The 20,229-nt window shown below is 38.0% G+C and overlaps 1 protein-coding gene across 3 annotated transcripts in view; it reads left to right on the top strand.

Moving 5' to 3' along the window:
• The window catches only part of PTPRQ (protein tyrosine phosphatase receptor type Q), a 114,045-nt gene extending 98,986 nt beyond the window's left edge, over nucleotides 1-15,059 (top strand). For all 3 annotated transcript variants that reach the window (XM_009921855.2, XM_069773417.1, XM_069773418.1), the window contains 7 exons: nucleotides 180-256; nucleotides 2,732-2,866; nucleotides 2,979-3,104; nucleotides 5,250-5,398; nucleotides 7,200-7,335; nucleotides 10,995-11,118; nucleotides 11,407-15,059. In XM_009921855.2, the coding sequence (XP_009920157.2) occupies nucleotides 180-256; nucleotides 2,732-2,866; nucleotides 2,979-3,104; nucleotides 5,250-5,398; nucleotides 7,200-7,335; nucleotides 10,995-11,118; nucleotides 11,407-11,444 (785 nt within the window). In that variant the 3' untranslated portion in view covers nucleotides 11,445-15,059. The remainder of the gene's footprint in view (nucleotides 1-179; nucleotides 257-2,731; nucleotides 2,867-2,978; nucleotides 3,105-5,249; nucleotides 5,399-7,199; nucleotides 7,336-10,994; nucleotides 11,119-11,406) is intronic.
• The last annotated feature ends 5,170 nt before the right edge of the window (nucleotides 15,060-20,229 follow it).

The raw sequence follows: 20,229 nt of genomic DNA, 5'->3' as shown, positions 1-20,229 counted from the left end.
ATACAGTAATGGAAATTGGTTAAATTCCCTTTGCAAGTAGAGTTCTACTATGTCAAGTATTTTTAGATTAGCAACAATAACAGTATTTTTGATTTCTTAGCACTCCGGAAACACTTGTTACATGCATCTATGGCTTTTGAACAAATCTTTTAGTTAACTAGACTTTATTTCCATAATAGATAATAACAACAGAGTAAAGCTGATGCCTGATGCTGGTATTCCTGGATCTGACTACATTAATGCCAGCTACGTGTCTGTAAGTAGAAAGTCTCTCACATTTTTAGTATATTTATTTTCTGGTAGACAAGAGAGTCAAAAAATAACTTGCAAGAAGAACAGGATTCTGATTTTACTTTCATTCACTACAGCTGCTGTTGCCATGGCATTGTTCAAGTGACTCCTCTGGCATTGAACATCACTAGTTAAAAATATAAGTTATCCCATTTTTATTGCTAAGCAATGATTTTCAGTAATAATCAAAACTGTGTCCAGCAAATTACTTTCTATAAATTGTCTCATACCATTATCATTAAAAACAATAGTGAAATTCCCACTGAGGTCAATTTTTTAGGCAGGCATTGTTTGGTCTCTTAGTTCAGGCACTGGAGCTATTGTATATGAACAGGACAATGTAAAGATAACTGAACTGAAAAGTTTCATAGAAATGGTTAATAATTTTGGTGAGAGGGATGAGTATGCCCCTTATTTTGTGAAAGTTATGATGGAGGAAAATACAAACAGGCTTCTTGAAGAAGAAACTAATATTGTATTTCTCATCCTCAGATTTCTTCCTAGACCTTCCATTTTCTAATTGTGTTCTCAGTAAATTCCTCATCTATATTTGTATCTCATTTTTGTCCTGTTGAAGCTCAAAGTGTGACTTATAATTATGCATTTCATTTGTTGTAGCAGTGGCTGGTGTTCTCACATGAGGCCAAGACTTGATTTACACTAAGCAATATTCAAACACATAGCAAGACCTGCAGACTGTAGTCTAAACAGATGACACAGTAGCAAGTAGAAGCAGTTATTTCCAGGTAACTAAGAGACATTAACAGAGAATAAGTAACAGAGCTGAGAGCATCCTCCTCTCTCATTAGCAAAAGCAATTTATCCCCTTTATATAGAATGTCCCGACTCCGACAGTTAACAGACGGGAAGAGCCATGCCATGTTGTTACTTGACGCTGGGACTATACACTGAGAAGGAGACCAGACAGCTTGGAGCATGGCCGAGGCTTTACCCTTCCTGTCACTAACTAACATGCCAAGGCTTAGGCAGGGAACACTAACAGCAGCTTCCAAAAGCTGCAGCAAAAGCCAGCTGCAGAGAGTGTTCCCTGCTGAGATTTTGCATGTCTTTACTGCATACAGGCATCTCGCTTTAGGTCACCGTTCATCAGTGAAGAGACAACCGTAATGTTACCATTTCTCAGGGCTAAATCTTTGCCCTTTAAATCCTCTCACTTTCCATATTCATGGATGTGTAAATATATAAATGCATATAGCTGTAAATATGCAACATCTGTGCATGTGTGTATTTATGTACCTATTTATCTAGGTGTATATACATATGCATACATACAAAGAGAGGGAAAGAGAGGTGTTGTATATAGTTTTAACAAATGGGAACTTGGCTGCTACTTTTATTTTCATTGGTTAAACAAGAAAAAGTCACTAACTGAACTGTGAGCTTTGCATCCCTGAACTCTGGTTTCTCACCTCACTCTTAAACTAGGAAGGATTAACATAGTTTCTCACTGCCACCTGTTCTGTATATTATAGATGGAGTAAGTAACAGGCAGCTGTGAATTATAGGGCTATAATTCCAACAAGGAGCTTCAGTGGTGCTATAAACCACTGTGTCAGTTGTTTTGAGCAATAAGCAGAACTCTGTGATATTACAGACTTCTAGCTCTACAGCATAAATTTATTGCTATTATTGCTATTATTATTTTAGACTTTCTGTAGTACATAAGAGTTCCTGTAGGGTATGCTTAGTTTCTTTGAGGAAACAGATCCATGAGAACCCATGCCCTGACAGCATTTACACAGATTTTTTTCAACAAACTTTCTTCTCCCCAAGTTTTACATCAATTTATAAATGAGCTAAACAGGAGAAGCCAACCCTAAAATAAAAGTCAACCCCTACAGTAGGTTTCTCAAAGACCTTTTATCAGAGGTGATTTGTTTGAGTAAGCTCCATCCCTGAGTTACAGCAGATCCCTGACGTTCACTGGAAGGACGAGGTCATCTGTGTGGTGTATAGCTTGCACTAGCTCTCAGACAGCTCTTTAGTTTCTCTGGCTCCACTGCTCCTTAGCACTATTTAATTCTCCTTTGTTGGCCACCTCCTGACACAGTTCTTGGTGGCCTCTGGCTGGATCTGCAGTAAGGCTAATATGAAGGCTTAGATATTTTTACATGGGAATTACTGACCTGATGTCCCTGTAATTCCTCTGCTAAATGCATTTCTATTAGGATGTCATTTCCCAAACTTTATTAGAGCATTGGTTCATAACTGATCTACATGGTGGAAAAAATGTCATTACTTCCTTAGGTTTCCAAGGCCATCTGCCATGCAATGATTAGCCTGGCCTCTGCCAATTCGTTTAGTATGTCTGACAAGGTTTTAGCCTTAGGCATGGTAGCTACAGGCACAACTATGAGTCACATGCAAACTCTTTTTTTCCCTTCTAACCATTATGTATTAAATATTTTCTTTTTCTTAGGGTTATTTATGTCCAAATGAATTTATTGCAACTCAGGGACCATTACCAGGAACAGTGGGTGATTTCTGGAGAATGGTGTGGGAGACGAGAGCAAAAACACTTGTGATGCTTACACAATGTTTTGAAAAAGGACGGGTAAGTTATCAGTGTACCAACTAACAGCATTTGATATAATTGGAAATTCTATATGTAGTTTCTGTCAAGATTATAATATGATCATTGTTAATTAGTAATCATCTCACTGCAGATAAGATGTCATCAGTACTGGCCAGAAGATAATAAACCAGTGACTGTGTTTGGGGATATAGTGATTACTAAATTGATGGAAGATATTCAGATAGACTGGACCATCAGAGACTTAAAAATTGAAAGGGTAAGCCAGAACTGGAAGCTGATTGAATAAAACCCATCCAACACCTCAAAGAACATCAGATGTGCTCCATCCCACCATTTTTAATGCACTGTACTGCCTGGTTTTCCTGCATTTTGTTTTCATTCCTGTTTTTTTTTTTCCTGAGTATTTTCTCCAGTTTCTGTCACAAAGAGCTCAGATATTTGTCCAACATGCCATGAAGGGCCTATCAAGGTTACTGAACCTCTGGTCTTGTGGGAGGTGAAGTTTCTATTTGGACACCTCAGTTGTCTCTTCTAGAAAGGAGTAATCCTAACCATTCTGGGATCAGACAAATCCCTTTGAATGTATCCCTCTCAGATTAAAGGGCAAGATTCTCTGGTGCAGCGCAGCTGTTTTGCATTGTACCACCAGCCGTAGTGGCCTCCACCCCCAGGAGATTCACCCAATATAAATGAGAATCATCAGTATTACTCCCACTCTTTGTGCTGGGAAGGGGGTGGGGGGTACAGCATAGATGTTCATCTTTGTCATGATCCACAACTATAGCCTCCACTCTTTGGAAAAATTAGCACCCAGCATTAAGTCAGACCAGCAGGTAGGCTCAGAAAGCAATCTGGGCATAATGACCCAAGATGAAGTCAGCCTTCTTTTGCACTCCCAACGTTGACCTGTGTTGTATGTAGTGCAGCCAGATGCTAGGACCTGAACTCAGCTATCCAAATACGTGCGTTACCATCCCGTGGCATGTGCGTGTGACAAAAGGAACATAGCACTTAGGGGATTGTCTCAGTGGTCACCCCATAAGGATGTGTTGTGCGCATAGTACAGGACAATTGAACATTTTAAAACGAGTGAGAGAAGACAAACAAGAGTAAACAAGACTGGAAAAGAGACTATTTACAGTAAAAATGCATGCGAGTGAAATGCGAAGTCACCTTTGTTAACCAGGGTGAGGCTGAAAAGAAAAGACAACATAACCCAAATTGACTAAGTGATCCATTTGCTATAGCTGAACTACCCTGCACAAGAAGCTATGTCCTTTATAAGCATGTCATTAAATGTCCCATATTGCTGGCTTTAAGATTGTACTTCATCTTTCATTCACAAATGGATGGCTTCTTGATGATCTTTCAGTGAAGGTGAAAAGCATATGTGAGGCAAATCATTCACAATTATTGCCATATTGCATCCACAGTCACTTCTGTTTTGGTTTTATGATGATCAATTTAAAAAATACAGACCCAAAGTAGTTGCCACACATAATTGTTCACAGTTGTTCAGTGTTTCTTGCAATCTGAAAAGAGCAAGTGGTTGGTTCAAAAAAAAATTTAAAAAAACACAACTGGTTCATTACACAACAGTTGATTAAACTGTGGTACTGCTTACTGTAAGATATTGTGAGTGCTAAAAACTTACAGGGCTTCATAAAATCTGGATAAATTAATAGAAGAAAATTCTGACAAGTACTATTAAATATCGAGATACCTTCTCTGACTGAGGCAGTTCACAAGTCACAAACTATTAAGAATGGAAAGGATATTCTGTGGAACTATAGATACATTGTTGTCATGTTTTATAATTTTCCCTAAGATTTTTCCTTGACTACTGTTGGAAACAGGATATTGGTTTAGACAGACCTTTGGCATGATCCTGTGCTTTTATTCTTGTGTCCTTCATAGTTAATTTAGATATCAGATCATAACTTGCTCTTTTCTTTGAGTTACTATTGCTGCTGCTCTGACTGAGAAGGCATCAAACACTTAGAAAATAGATCTGTGTTTACCAATGTATGTGTAAGATCAGTCTTAGAATGGTTGCTTTTTCCTAAACAAATTGTTGAACCAGTTCACTAAACTTGTAAATGCGCTAAAGAAACTTCAACCTGTAGTCTACAAATTACATTGATACAGTGACTGAAGTCAAATGGAGAGTGACTGCTGAAGTCATTAATACTTCCTGAAAGATGGACTTGGTGCCATCTCTCAAAAAACCTGCCATAAGATCTGTGCACAACAAATTATCCATTGATACAAGTACATCTTACAATTATTATGCTATTCTGACTTTCTTCTTTACATGAAATTGCTGAGAAGGTTTCATGTAGCTTACTGGATCTTCTGTCACATTTCTTCTGTGAAAACTGCATTATTTTGTATTTCTCAGCATGGAGACTGCATGATGGTGCGGCAGTGTAACTTCACTTCTTGGCCAGAACATGGAGTCCCCGAAACTACTGCACCAATTATCCATTTTGTAAAACTTATCCGTGCAAGTCGAGCACATGATAATACACCGATGGTGGTTCACTGCAGGTAAGCTTATTCACCAAATCATCATTTAGTATCTTAGAATTTCAGGTGCATATTAAAGCTCAGGGAAGTTGCCAGAAGAACAACGAAAACTGAGTGCACAGGTATGGTTCTAGTACAGACAGCAGTGAAGGTTTGTCTAGCAGTGCTCCTTAGTCCGTTCTAGGAGGGAAAATGCCAAAGTGTTTCTGTTCTTCCATTCATGGAAATCCTATTGAGGTGATGCCAGTGACACAGTTAATTCAACAAACACCATAAGGTACTGCTGGATTTATCTCAATTTTCCACTTTATCATAAGAAGAGGAATAGTAAATGACATGTTAGTTTTAATTACTTCTATTATAATTATAGCTTTTTTTAAGAAATAAGTATTAAAAACTGTATTTAAAGTGTACATGTCACTTAGCAAAAGGAGGAAACTGTTTGGGAGCGACAGAGAATGACAAATAGGAATAAGGGTTTGCATATGCCAGATTTCAAGGCTGGATGCCTGTAAGCAGCTAAAATCTATATTTAGGCTCTTAAATAAATGGTCTGGTGGTTAGAGGTGTTCAGCTGTCATAGTTCCCATTGATTTCATACTCAACACCCTTAAACTGCTATTTCAAAGAGTAAGTGTGTGGGGAAGGCTAAGTCTTCAGGAAAGTGGTGAGTGTGTCTGCGTTTCATATGCAGGTCAGTGTTCCCACTGAATGAGTGGGCACACTCCAAAATAGCAATCTGAACTCAGAGGTCTGCAATTGTCTCATTCTCACTCAGTGCAAGTCTGGAAATATGTGGAAGGAAAAGCTGAGTTTGGAGCCACGAATCTCTTCCCTAACTGTCCAGTTTATCATGCATGGCAGTTCTTTTTATTTGTCCTCGGTGTCCTACAGGTGCCACCACAATGGGTCGTAAAGCCTCATTTTATTTGATATCGTTATCATTGACAGTTTGACATTTCCCTCTACTGCAGGGGCCAGAGACTATTACAGGAGAGAACTACACGGTCTTCACATTTTGAGGACACTTATATTCTCTGGGGCCCCTCTGCAACGAATCCTATCCCCTTTTCACAACACAGATACGTAAAGGGGCCACCATGGGCCAGATACTCCACCTGTGCTCAAATTCCTGATGGTTATAAAGCAGCATTATGGGCTCTCATATCCAGAAAACTCATTCATTACTTTCTGCTCGTTAGATCTTGCAGGTTGAAGAAAGTTTTGCTATACATTTTCTGATTATCTGCAGTGATATACCCTGCATTTATTACACCAGTTGCAGAGAAGTCTGATAGTGATTTTGAGAAAATCCTGTTCGTTTTCAAAGCTTTAAATAAAACAACACTAGCTATCAGCGTGTCTTGCACACTCATCCTCCTTCTAAAAGTATTTTCTTTTAAATGTTTTGCTGGATCCCATGTTGTTTTGTCTCAAATACCAAAAGCATCACAGAATCCAGGTATGATTTCACAAAATCTTGTGATTTCTTTTCTTTGAATTAATGAGCTCTAGAAAATTCACAGAAGAGCTGTAAGACCATTTTTCCACTTATACAGGCTTGGTTTAGATATAACTCATTTGTCTGATGCAAACCCCTTGTAAAATCAAGATCACAACATGGCTCAAATCCAGATTTCACTTGATCCCAATCAGCAAGGAGACACACACACAGAGAAAAGTAACTACTGAAAAAGATTTAATTTTTTCTGAAGTTTTCATTTCACAATAAACTTAATTTAACCAGAATATTCTAAGAAAATATTTTATACTAAAAAATTAACATAAAACCTTTATTTTATCTTGTGTATTATGTTTGCAGTGCCGGTGTTGGAAGAACAGGTGTTTATATTGCACTTGACCATTTAACCCAACATGTAGATGACCATGATTTTGTGGATATCTATGGACTTGTAGCTGAGTTAAGAAGTGAAAGAATGTGTATGGTACAGAATCTGGTAAGATTTACATATTTATCTATTTGTTCTCCTGTTGTTAAGAAGTTAATCATCTGATCTCCTTCAAAACAAGACTAGAAAGCTCATAACAATCAGCTGTCAAATACATTTTCAACCAAATTCTGCTTCTATTTGGATTTCAAGCACTGTGCAGATGTGTATGGTTTGTATCTATTTCAGTATATTTGGCCAGCAAAGTCTTGACAAGTGCTGAAAGAGTGCTGAGATATTTAGTTTTTTGAACTTGAATCATAATTTCTCAGACTTTGAGAAAGTTCATTTCAAGTTTTGGTTGAAGAACAGTTGTTAAATAAAAAATGGATTTGCTCATGCACTACTTAATTTGACTTTATTTACTACTTAACTGTATTTTTTTGTGTATATATATGTAGCATAGTCCTCCAAACTTTTAACTTTACCTTTGACCTCATTAATGATTCCTTGATTCTTTTTAAACTGCTTCAAATAAAATAACACATACAATAGAATTAAGCACAGACTTCAGAGTTTGCAAAATCATGGCAATGGTGGGGTCTGGGTCTAAAAAAGTGCATTTCTGGCAGACTTATTGTGTGTGGATGTAAGTTAGTGATGACCTGCTGGTAAGGAAGACCTCTGCTGTATCTGGAGATCTGGGTATATGTAAAGGAGTAATAGCAGAATTTAAAGCTGATCCTGAATGCCCAGTGGAATGGAAATCCAGCTGTATTTGCATAAGGCTTCTGGCATAAGCTTCCTGCAGGCCAGGTCTAACCCAAGGCTGCTGCCTGAAGCCTTTGAGGCTCCAGCATGACTTGCCAACTTCTCAGTATGGGTGAGCAGTTTCAGGACGAACTTCCACATGACTGGTGGATTTAAACTGATTTTAATGTAAGGAGATTTGTTCCATTAGGAATGCAATTCTGCTGTTCTATATCATGTCAGAATATACAAAGAGCAGTTAACCTCTCTTCAGCAACTGCACTTCAGTAGATTTTTTGAGACCTTCTGGTGATACTCTGTCATGCTCTTTCTTGTAAGGTGCTGTCTGATTACCAGTTGCTTTCAATTTTTCCTTTTGGAGTCTTGATGCAGCTAAACAATTGCCAGGACTTTCCTGCGATGATGAATTCTGGGAATACCTTTTTTGTTGTTGTTGTTTTACACTTTTGGCTAGAAAGAGAATCGTCTGAAAATAAGGCGGAGGCTGGAAGACAATTTAATGGGACCACCCCAAAATAAAATCTTAAAACAGTGAGACATTTGATAACATCAGTGTATGTTTTTAAAATGTGCATCTTCATTTGCATATTTTGGAAAAGGCTAAGAAAAGATGTGCCAAAATGCAATAGAAGATGATGGTCTCATAGTTCTGATTTCCAAACAGATCAGGTATTGATCTATATGCTACATGCAAAATCCTGAGACAGGTTGTTCTCCGTCCAGGTCGTTTCTAGCTCATGTTGGCAAGACTACAAAAGGCAGATCAGCAACAAAACTTGCCCCACGGGAACCAAATCTTGTAAACTTTTATGGCGGATTCAGTAGTCAAGCTATTCTGACAGTTCTGTTATAAAACACTGTTTAGTAGTCTATGGTTCAGTTTTTATGTGATCAGCGCAGAAGATATAAAGAGAGGAGCAATTCCTTCCCAGAACTCAGTTTAGAGGTCCCTCAGTCAAACTGTCTGTAAGATCTATGAGTAAAATAAATAAAAACTTGTTGTTCTCAGACCTGTTTTTTTTCTTGATGATAGCTTGAAAATAGTTTTCCTTTTGCCAGCTCCCTGTTACTGTTAGCCCATGGGCACAGAATGGCCCACATCTGTGCAATTAAACACCTCTGCAGTTACCACTCTCTTCACAAGATCTCTCTAGGGACCAACCCATAGTCTGCAGTAACTCCTGAAACACACCTGGAAATTATTTGAGATAGTGCTGGTTCATCTGGATCGAAACTATGTGAGGGACTATCCAAACAATTTGAAGTAGTTTGGATGATCAGGTTCCACCAGCTGGTGATGTACCCAGACACTGTTTAATTCCCTAATGTAGATATAATTTCAAAATCCTGGTACTCTGCCTGGTGGCCTGTACATTACCAAGGCCTGCCCCTCGACTACGTGTAAAGCGGATCACCTACTCTTTAGTGAACTTTTTTATTCTTTCTCCCACTTGCAATCATAAAAAGACTTTCAGATAATTAAGAATGTCATTAATTCTAACTGGGAAAATAACTTGTCATGCATACACTCCCCAGGTATGCTGCTTCACTCTCCCTGGCAAACCCAGAAAGATGTTCATTGCTGCATGCTCACAAGTAGCTGCATGAGTGCAAGAGATTATGGAGCTTTCAGAGTCTGCCTTCTGAACTGGAGTAACCAATCTAAACTCCACTGAAACTTAAGACCTTCGTTCTAGACATCCATATTTGTCCAGTGGATCTGTTAAAGTTTATCATCTTGCCAAGCCAAGTAGAAAGGCTAGTTTGAAGTAATGCCCTGCTATTGCTTCAGTAAGCAAGCTATTGAAAAGTGTAATGGTCCTGTGTACTTCAGGGGCCTGTGAAAGTCTGTTTTAATTACCCATGGCTCTGGAGCTGTGACCCTAAAACATATCCACGTAAGCAAATTTCTCTTCTAAATCTGAGACACTTGAATTGAAAATCGGTGGCAGTTCTGAAACAAAATAGCAATTACTGAGCAGAAAAATTACACTAATGTATTTAACTGTGCAAAAGTCAAGGGAGTTAAAGTTATTTTGGTCATCTCCATCTGTGGAGATACTAAAAACCCATCTGGACAAGGTCCTGGGCAATGTGCTTTAGCTGACCCAGCTTGAGCAGTGGGGGGTTGCACTATGTGATCTCAAGAGGTCTCTTCCAATCTGAACAAATTGTGATACTGTGATCTGGCTCATTTTCTCAATCTGCATGCACAGTACTTCTCCTATGTGAAGATATGCTTAATCCATTAATTTTCTTTCTATCGGTTTTCATTCTTTTCTTTCATTCTTTATTTCATTCTTACATTGCCTTATTTTGTTTTTCTCTTTTCAGCAATCATTACCCAGGGTTACTTTATGTCCTTGGAAGTGTCAAACTAACTTCAGTTGCCCACTCTCTGCATTATAGTCTGTTAAAAGTGGTGCTACAGTTCAAGAAGTATCACTAAAAATAATGTAGTTTTTTACTCTAGCAATGGTGCATGCTCCTAGAACATGTAGATTTAGATTTACTTGAACTTTTGCATTTGAGTGCACCCTGCTGGTTTTCTCTATGCTAGAAAGAGGAAAATTTCCTTATCTAAATATAACATTAGTGTGGTTCAGTTTCTTCAGTCTGAATCTGGTGGCAAAAAGTAATCAAATGTCTTTTCACAGAACAAACCTTTACAGAAAATTGTGGAACACCCTATTAGTCTCAGTTATGATTAACTTAATTTCATATATCTTACTGGGCATAAGGATTAACATGTTTTGACAAATTTTAATGCATTATGCCTCATAATGAATGAAATCAGATCGGGCATGTATGATATGGTCGTCAAAGTACTGCGATTGCTGAGCTAAACTGCAGTTACTTTAAGAACATCTAGATGTTATATAAAAAAATTAAAAGTTTTTTGGGTTTAGAATTACATTTTTCTTCTAATCAAACATCTTTAAATTCACATCTTACAGGCACAATATATATTTTTGCATCAATGTGTATTGGATCTGTTGACAAGCAAGGGAAGTAGTCAGCCCATATGTTTTGTAAATTATTCAGCACTGCAAAAGATGGACTCTCTGGATGCCATGGAAGGTAAGGAGATGCAGATTGTCTCAAAATTATTTTTTCATAACAGGTGCATTGACTTGTCTGACTAAGAAGAAAAAAAAAATACTTTGACATGCGTTTTTTTGCTTCAGAAGTGTAAATTTCTAGCATTTTGCTGCTCTTCAGTCTCCTTCATAGTAATAGTCACTGCTCAAGCTTTCTTTCCATTTTTTTCCCTGCGAGACCTTTTAAGTTCAGCCAAAACAGTTATCTGCCATTAGTTACTATTTGTTTACGAGGTAGGTTAATGTAATATATCTGTTTCTTTTGTAGGTGATGTGGAGCTTGAATGGGAAGAAACGACCATGTAAATACTCAGACTAAATATTAAAGATAATGAGATTTTGAAAGTCAAAGTCATATTTTTCTAAGCACAGGGGCCAAAGTGAATTCCCCTATTTTGATGATTAAAACACACACAGATGACAGAAATATCTTTTCTTCTATCAATGTGCCTTCATAAATATGTTAAAGTATTTTATGCAGATCACTGAGCAATAATGATTAGGAGTACTTTTGCACAGACTACACTTCTGGTGTTATATGAATACTGCATTCAGTATGTATTTAAATAGAAAGTGTGTTTGAACATACTCCTTTTTTCCAGTTACCTTTGTAAAAGCAGAAAAGTGAGCCAAATATGATGTAAAAATTTCATATTCCCATTGAACTTATTTTGGTGTGAATTTGCTGTGTTCTTTGTGTGTTGGTTTTAAGTAAAAGCTACAGTTCCTTGAATCATTCTTGCTAGATTGGTTTCAATGTTGTCAGCTCTTGCAGATTAATTCCAATATCATCACAGTGATCTTTACCTAACTGTATGTTCTTGTGTTTTGAATCATTTTTTACGAGTGGTAGCATATCAGCTCATGATCCTGAACAGCTGAAGAGTCACCTTCTGACATAGGGAGGATTATTCAGCTTTTACACAGCACACAGTAGCTCTTCAGGGACACTTGGGGCTATTTAAGCCATCTTATAATCAGCGGGTTGTTTTTTTAAATAAACAATGGTGATTGCATATGTTCAGTGCTGAAGAAAGTATTTTACATTCCTGCTACTTTTTCAAGCAGATAAAACAAAGTAAAACTATGAATTTATTATATATTACAATGCATGTTAGATTGACTTGAGTAATAGAATGTTTATAATTCAATCACATTTCTTGAATATAACATTGTTCAGTATTTTGAAAGGTTACTCAAAATTTAATAACAATATATTCTATAACACAGAGTTGTCACGTAAAAAAGTTGTTGCTCCTTCCTCAAGTTTGGCAAATCACTGCAGACACTGAAAAGTATGGGAACTAACATTTGGAGATTTAATAAAAGAAAACATCTTCCACTCCCAGTGATTACCGTTACTGGAAATAGATCTGAAACAGGAATGAGAGAAGCAGGAAGCTCTTATCTGAGAAGCAACGTAAAACCTGGTAGGGTAGGAAGACTAGAGAGATAATTAAACAGGGTGCCCTCGTTTTACACGGAAGTGACAGTATTCAATTATATTATTGGGGGGGAGGGTTGATTGCTAAGTTTTTCTTTGTGTAAAGAAATGTATCATTCTGAATAATACTAAAGCTGTGACCTTAACCTGAGATGCAAAACACAATAGCGAAGAGGCTCTGGAGTTGCCATCTTATATTCTCTTTAGACAGAAGAAATCCATAGCCTTGTTGAGGCATCAGGCTCAGGGAAGTCAGACAAATCTCTTTAGAACCTTGAAAGATGTATGTGTGTGTGTGTTTGTGTGCACACACTCTGAACAGAATACTAAATGAACAAAACTTTCCATCTCTCAGCTGTAGCTACCAGACAGAAAATGCTGTACAGCATGTAACCTGATACTTTTTCAAAAGTAAATGATGGTAGGTGTTTGATGTCTTTTTAGAAGCTGGCAAGGATGGTGCAGTGAGGACCCTTTGTAATTTAGCAGAAAGTGCCAAATATCTAAAATGAAAATCAAAAGACAGCATTTAAGGAGATGGAAATGGTCTACAGAGATATTTTGGGCAATCTGTCTTTCAGGAAGACTGACGGTATTGTAAACATCACCTGTCAAGCTAAAAAAGAAAACAATGCCTTTTAAAGCTGGATAGAGGGAGAGAGAGGTGATGTCCACAGCTGTTCAAGTCTCTGGCAAAGCATTCGGTACAGCTCTAGTTTCATTTGGTTCCTATGAAACATGTGTTCTTCATTTATTATACATGTACTTTAAAGTATTCTGACAAATTGCTTATAGGGACTTACAGATGTTTTTCATGATTTGTATTTGTCCTTGGTAGCAGTACATGCAGCACTGTGATAAATTGACATTATAGAGTCATAATCTTGTATAATCTTATATCCACAATGGTGGAATATCTGTGTGTGTGTCGTTCCTTTCGATTGGAGGAAAAAGCTAAGAAGCCCTATGCAAATTACAGGTGAACTCCGGAAGTTCCAAATGTGCTTAAGTGTTTTCTGTTTTATAAAATACTTAATGATGAAGATTCCTACATCCTCCTTACGGGATCTGCCTGGGGTCAAACGCTACATTCAGTAGCATGCTTGTCTGACAACTTAGTAAGATACTAGAAAATGTGACTCTCTTTTCTGTAGAGGCAAGGTGAAAAACTGAGAAGTAATTCAAGTAGTTTATTGTACAATTTAATGTCAGCAATCTGATACATACTACCTTGACACATTTTGTATTGTCTTTAGGGTAAAAGCCAATATTCAGCGTAAGCTGGCCACAGCTCATAAGATACATGGTCAGGGAAAGAAGTAACTCCAAGCAATTCTCTCCAAGAACTGGTATTCAGTATAAATACAGCAGTAGTTCACTGACCTTCTTGTGTGCCTGCCATTGATTTACAGGGATAGGGGAGTATCTGTGTATCAGGAGATCTCCTCAGTTCAGTCACGAAGAAAGAATTTCCACATATCTTGTCTTCCAGCCCTCCTTCCCTTATGCAATGACAGCTATGGTGCTACTGACAGAACTGGCGAGCTGGAGGCAAGCAGAATTTGCCCAATAGCTATTTTAAGAATATATATATATATATATATGTAAAGCAGCACACCATTTTCATTTTTAATGCTGCCACTCAATTTTCTAGATTCTTGGCACTACTAATATAGCAAGAGTGTACTCTATCAAAATTAGAAACTGAATGAATAAAAACTGGAGAAGAATATACAAATGCTATAGGATGATTACAATTGTATTGAAATTACGTCATACTGTATTAAATTATTCAGGCAATTTCTGTAGAGACTGATATACCTCCATACATACATAGAAGAAGCAGTCTTTATATATATATATTTATAGCCAGTTCTGTTGGATATCATTAGAAGAGGCTACTGTCAGTGCCTTCAAAGACCGATCCCTTCTATTTACAGAAGTAATAGAAAGACAGCAGAACACCACATTCATGTTGAATTTAAAGCGCTTTTTTTATACTGTTAAAGGAGTTGATAAAAATAATTGTGCATTCAAACGTGCTTTTACTGTAAACACAGAGCTATTCAGTAATTTAATTTCATAACATTATGTGAAAGATTAATAACATGTATTAATCTATGTAATACCATCTGTGTATTGCTGCAATACAAAGTATGCTCATATGCAGTTACTACGACAAAGCAGAAAAGAGCAATGAATCGATCACATTTCATACTAAGGTAACACGACAGTGAGCTTTTCTGGTTGCATACAGAAGTTAAAAACCCTCCCAGATGTGGACATGAATTTGCAGGGATTCAGGACACAAAGCCCTGTGAGGTTTGTGGGCAGAAGCTATTTTTTCTGAAAATATTTTGACAGCAAGTTAAAATAAAATTTGAAAAGTACCTGTTTCAGAGTATGTATTACATGTACATTAAGCATTACACAAGATCATTGTCTATCCATGGAAATAAAGAAACAATAAAAATGGACAGATCCAAATTAATTTTTGTTTTAAGAACTGTGAAAAGTATCCAACTAGCTCTCTGTTTTAGGGGATATACATATGGTAACAATGAATTCAGCGTTGTTTTATAATTAAGTGTATTGAGTGCAGTAGACTGTAAGTGGAAACCATTAACACATAGTGCTGGTCCTATCTCTGTCAGGTTTGATTTTAAGGAAATGAGTCAGAGAAAATGTACTGAGGGGTGATCCACTGTTTCACCACTTTTCCATGACTGTGGTGTCACCACTCTATGTATGGTGTTGAAAAGACAAGTCCTCCCAATATTGTTCTCCATGTTTCGTTCTGTTATCTAATGCTGTATTGCTTGTCTATATGTGACTATATTAGAAGGAATTGTAAACAATAATATGGATCAGCTGTATTCAAATACTGCAGTCATGATCTACAGGCATACATCATTCTCAGGTAAGGTGGGTAGTGGTCTTGCTTCAAACCTTCTCTCTATCCCTTTCCCTATGAGTTGATTTCCAGATGACATCACGGAATATCAGCTGCATTTTTGCGCTGGCTCTTGCCCAGAATACATTTTCTGCCCTGTCCTCGGCTATGGTTACGAGGGATGAGACAAGTGCAAACCTACTTTTGTGCTGATCTCAGAGCTGAACTGTGGTATCAGTTGCAGGTCTTTGCAGCATAGGCACTGTATGCGATTGTGCGGATAAACTGGCTTCCTATCCAGAAGTTCCCCCTACTGCTATAATACATTCTGATATAAATTTTAGCGCTGGTCATTGTTCAGTGTCAGCTGAAGACAGCAAGATGAATCCAATGTTTGATATTTTGCATGGTGTTTCTCTTTTCCCAATAACTTTTCCCAAATGATGCTGAACTAATTACTTATTTTAATTACTTGTTCTCACAGCTCCCTTATCATGTAGGCCCTTTCTCAGATTCCACTATGTAAAGAAAACTGAAAAGCAATGGCTTTTCAGCACTGAATAACAACGTCTGTGATACATTTCACAGATCCCACATCATCAGGCAAAGTTTGCGATGAAGTTGTGCCTCTGTATTTCAGTTGAAAGACAACATTTAGAAGGTTTCAGTTATATTTGGATCATCTTACTCTGCTTGTTGATTGGTGTTACCAGGGTGATCTTTTTGTAGGATGACAGCTGCACCCAGCTATCCACTGTAATCATGAATAAACCATTCCAGTACTCTTTACAGTCAATAATGAGCTGAAGGAAGTTTTACAAGGATGTTCCTGAAATATTTTGCAGGAGATGGAGTTCTGAATGATATAAAAAGAATACTTGGTTACTGGAAACCTAATATGCAACTACAGCTCTAGCATTCAGAGTTGCATTCCATGAAGCCCGCTGAGCAGGAAGTGTGTCCTAGAACACACGGAGCTTATTTGGGACAACGTAACACAACCTTTCAGCTGAGCACTGCAAGATAAGGCGCTCTCACCAGCCGTGCAGGAACGCACTTAAATAAGGTTTACTGTAAAATATTCTTAGCTCAGCTGAAAAACACAAATACAGGGAACACCTACTATGACAGCTGGTAACATCCTTTGTGATTCAAGTCAGTGCTAGGAACCAAAGGACTCTCTTTAGTCAATCCTTTCACTAATCTTAAATATATAAACAAATATTCTGACACCACAAGTGTAGAACACAGGCAGACAGGGTCTAGACAGAGAAGAGGATTTTCTTCCACTATTGGAGGCATAAGCAAAAAAGTAATTAAAACTGTATGTCCCTCTCTCTCCCTCAGGCTGCTGTCTGCATGTGCTCACCAGTTGGGGATAACTGCAGATACATAAAATTTATCCATTTTTAATTTGATTAATATATTGGTAATCCCTTTCTCAGAATCCAGCATGTAACAGTTACAGAACTGTGCCTTTTCATTTATCAGACTTCTGTTGGGATTCACAATAGCTCCATTTAACTATTTTTCTTACAGAATTCTACTAATTCTCTGTCAGTATTACAGAGACAACACACATAGTGTGAATCTGGGCTTGCATATTGTGCGCAGAATTCTGCAGCGAGCTGCGATAACACAATACTGCACTCCAGGCACGGGCAAGGAACTGACCTGAGGAGACTGGCTGCCTAGCAGGTAATCTTCCTCCCTTCTGAGACCAGGACAGTTATCTGACAAGGCACTGTCCCAGTCGGGGAGTTCAGAAAATGTTCCCAAATCTGACTGACATTTATATGTAGGATTTTAATTTGAACATTTCTCTGCTAAGGATAAACAAGAAAATTCAGAGCTAGCATTGTCATCATTGTCAGCAACTCATCTTTGCTGCTTAGGACACTAAGAAGCAAAACCTTTGGTTTAATTGGTATTAATAGTGCCTTAAACTTACAAAGACATACTGTCCTCTTCATGGTTTGCATTTAAAGTTTTGACACTTTTCTCTCCTTTATATCTTTTTTTTTCTCTTTCAGAATGGGAATTTGGAAATACCGACTTCTGAATAGTTACAGGTTGTCTCAGGAAAATACTGAGCTGTCCTGATAAAACAGCCATAAGGAGGGTGCTTTGATAAAAATATGTTCTATAACAATGGCCATATCATTGCAATTCCTCAAAAATATGCCCAGTTCCTGTGGGGTGGCCATTATTGTAAGAACATATCTACTAAACACACTGTACACGAAGAATGGGACTGAATGCTCAGGAAGGCAGATACATTTATCACTTCTTGATTTTCCCATTCTTTTTGCCCTTCCAATTCTTCTTATCCTTTACTGGCACTCCTAAGCAGGTTTTGGGGACATATCAGGTTGCTGGTTAATGGAGATTAATTGTGTCAGCTATACTAACTCTGTACAAAATTTAATGAGACAAACATTCCTCCCCTGCATACCGGTGTGCTCTCTCTGAAGCCAGAGGGGATCCCTGACATCACTACCAGCGCCAACTGGCAGTCAGAGAAGGATGGTCCTGTGCTGCTGTGGCATAAAATCCATGCTGAGTTCCAAGTTTTCACACACTTTGCATGTCTGAAACAAATCACTTAATTTCTGTGTATCTCAACTACCTAAGCCAAAGGAAAAAAAAAAAAAAAATTGTATTAAACCTTTTTTCCTAACATTTATGTGTCCTATCTATTTATATTTGGAAGCTCTGTGGGGAAAGCAGTTTCTCCCAAAATGTCTTTGCACACCTCCTATCGCAACTAAGAATACTGTCAAAGTAATGAATTCTTTCTCCTATAATGTCATCCCAAAACAAATAAATGGCCAGTAGATTGTCAAGAGCCACTATGGGCAGCATCACGGCCACACAACGCTCATGCTTTGCTTTGCCTTCGCCATCCCTTCAGTTCTCTCCCATTGACAAAAAAGAACTAGCAGTAGGCAGTGGGTCTCAATATGGAGGGCATTACTAAGAGAGCATTTGCAGAGAGCGACCTTCTTTCTGGAAAGGTTCCACATGAGCACCCCAGGAGTGCAGCAGGCACTTGTCACAAAAGGCATCTTCCTTCTTTTCAGTCCTCGGGCAAAAATCTCTTGGCTCCGTGTCTGGAATAACAGAAAAATGACAAGAGTTAACTTAAGATGCCAACATTTTCTCTGACTTGTGATGACTGTTACGATACACCACATCCACACATCCTTGGTTACTCATGCAGGCACAAGCAGGTACTCAAGCTCTTGAAAGTAAAGGCACATCTAAATCGGTCAGGTCAGGTGTGACTAGCTTGCTTCAGGTTAGCAAAGGGAAGCATGACTTGGATTAATAGTCATGACCATTAGGTCTCGATCTACAGAAGTAATTGATTCTGATTTAAAAAAAAAAACAACTTGCAAGGGGTCAGATTGAAGCTTTCCTTTTTTGCACGTGCACTGGAACAAGTGGCAAGTTGCTGTAATGGAGCTGTGAAATACTTTGGGCTGTCACATTATCTGGTTCTCCAAAACCAGCAAAAATGTTCAGCAGGGTCTTGTAAGGAGACTTTGTGAAATATAAAATTGCTACAACAGCTGAACGAAGGAGAATGCTTCTATTGAGAAAAAAACTAATGAACAAGTGTCAAAATGGACAGTTGGTGTCAATTCCAGAAGGATTTAAAACTTAGACATGAGCTTGAAGAAACCATGTTAATAGAGCCAATATCTGTGTGAAAAGAACGTTGTACTTAACAAAAATCCATTGTGAACAACGTGTTTGACACAGCATGTATTAAAATGCTTAGGAGAAAAGAATAGTGTATTAATTAAACATACTATACTCCACTGATATTCAACATCATATGATGTGTTTTCCTTTTTCCTGAGAAAGAAATTCCAAACATAAGTCAGAGTTCAGTATTTTGATGAACTTTGGTAAAAAGTTCATCTTTCCAAAGAAGCAAATCTGTAAGAAAGCCCTATGGTTTTATTTCTAAGAGATTAAAAATCGAATGAAGCAAGATTTTCTATTATTACTTTAAAATAATTCTTTATGATCTATTTAGAATATTTGCATTCACATTTGGGAAATCAAGAGAGTATATACTGTAGAAGAACTATGTATAGTTCTTCTTCAAGAAGGACTGCAAGAATCGGTTTAGGCTTTATATTTCAGCAAGGCCAGCCTTATGTCGCGTACAGCGTACACACAATTCAAAAGAAGCTTCCGTGCCAAAAAAATCTCACATGGCAGCGAGGGTCTGCCGGCATTGCTGGGTAATCCAAACCCCTGACTCTGGGAGGAAGTCAGCCAGTGGAAGCTGCTGAGGCCAACACCATCAAAATAGCCCAGACGCTCAGCCCAGTCCTATTTCACACCGGAGCAGTGAGATCACAGGGCGATCAGTGTGAGCCTTTCCAAATGTGTGCTCTTCTCCTGCTTGGCTGTCTACTAGAAACACTTGTGGCTCTCGGGCACAGGAAGTTTTCAGTATACAGACCAGACAGATTACAATCCACTCCATATTCCATGAAGCTATTTTGTGTGAAGGTTTTTGGGTTGTTTTTTTTTTTTTTTTGATGTGTGTCTGAAGGTCAAAGAGAGAGGTATTGAGAAAGGAGTTGGCTTGTACTGGAGAATTTCAAGGACATTTAAGTGTTACAGTGCTTAACTCTTGGACATCTTGTTGTTCAGCAGAAGCCTTAGCTGACAAGTAAATGCCCAAACTCAAAGCATGTAGAAAAACAGCCACTTAAGAAAGGCACTCTCAG

The sequence above is a fragment of the Haliaeetus albicilla genome, chromosome 28 (genome assembly GCF_947461875.1).
Source record: "Haliaeetus albicilla chromosome 28, bHalAlb1.1, whole genome shotgun sequence".
NCBI lineage: Eukaryota > Metazoa > Chordata > Aves > Accipitriformes > Accipitridae > Haliaeetus > Haliaeetus albicilla.
This window is presented reverse-complemented; position numbering and strand designations above follow the sequence as displayed.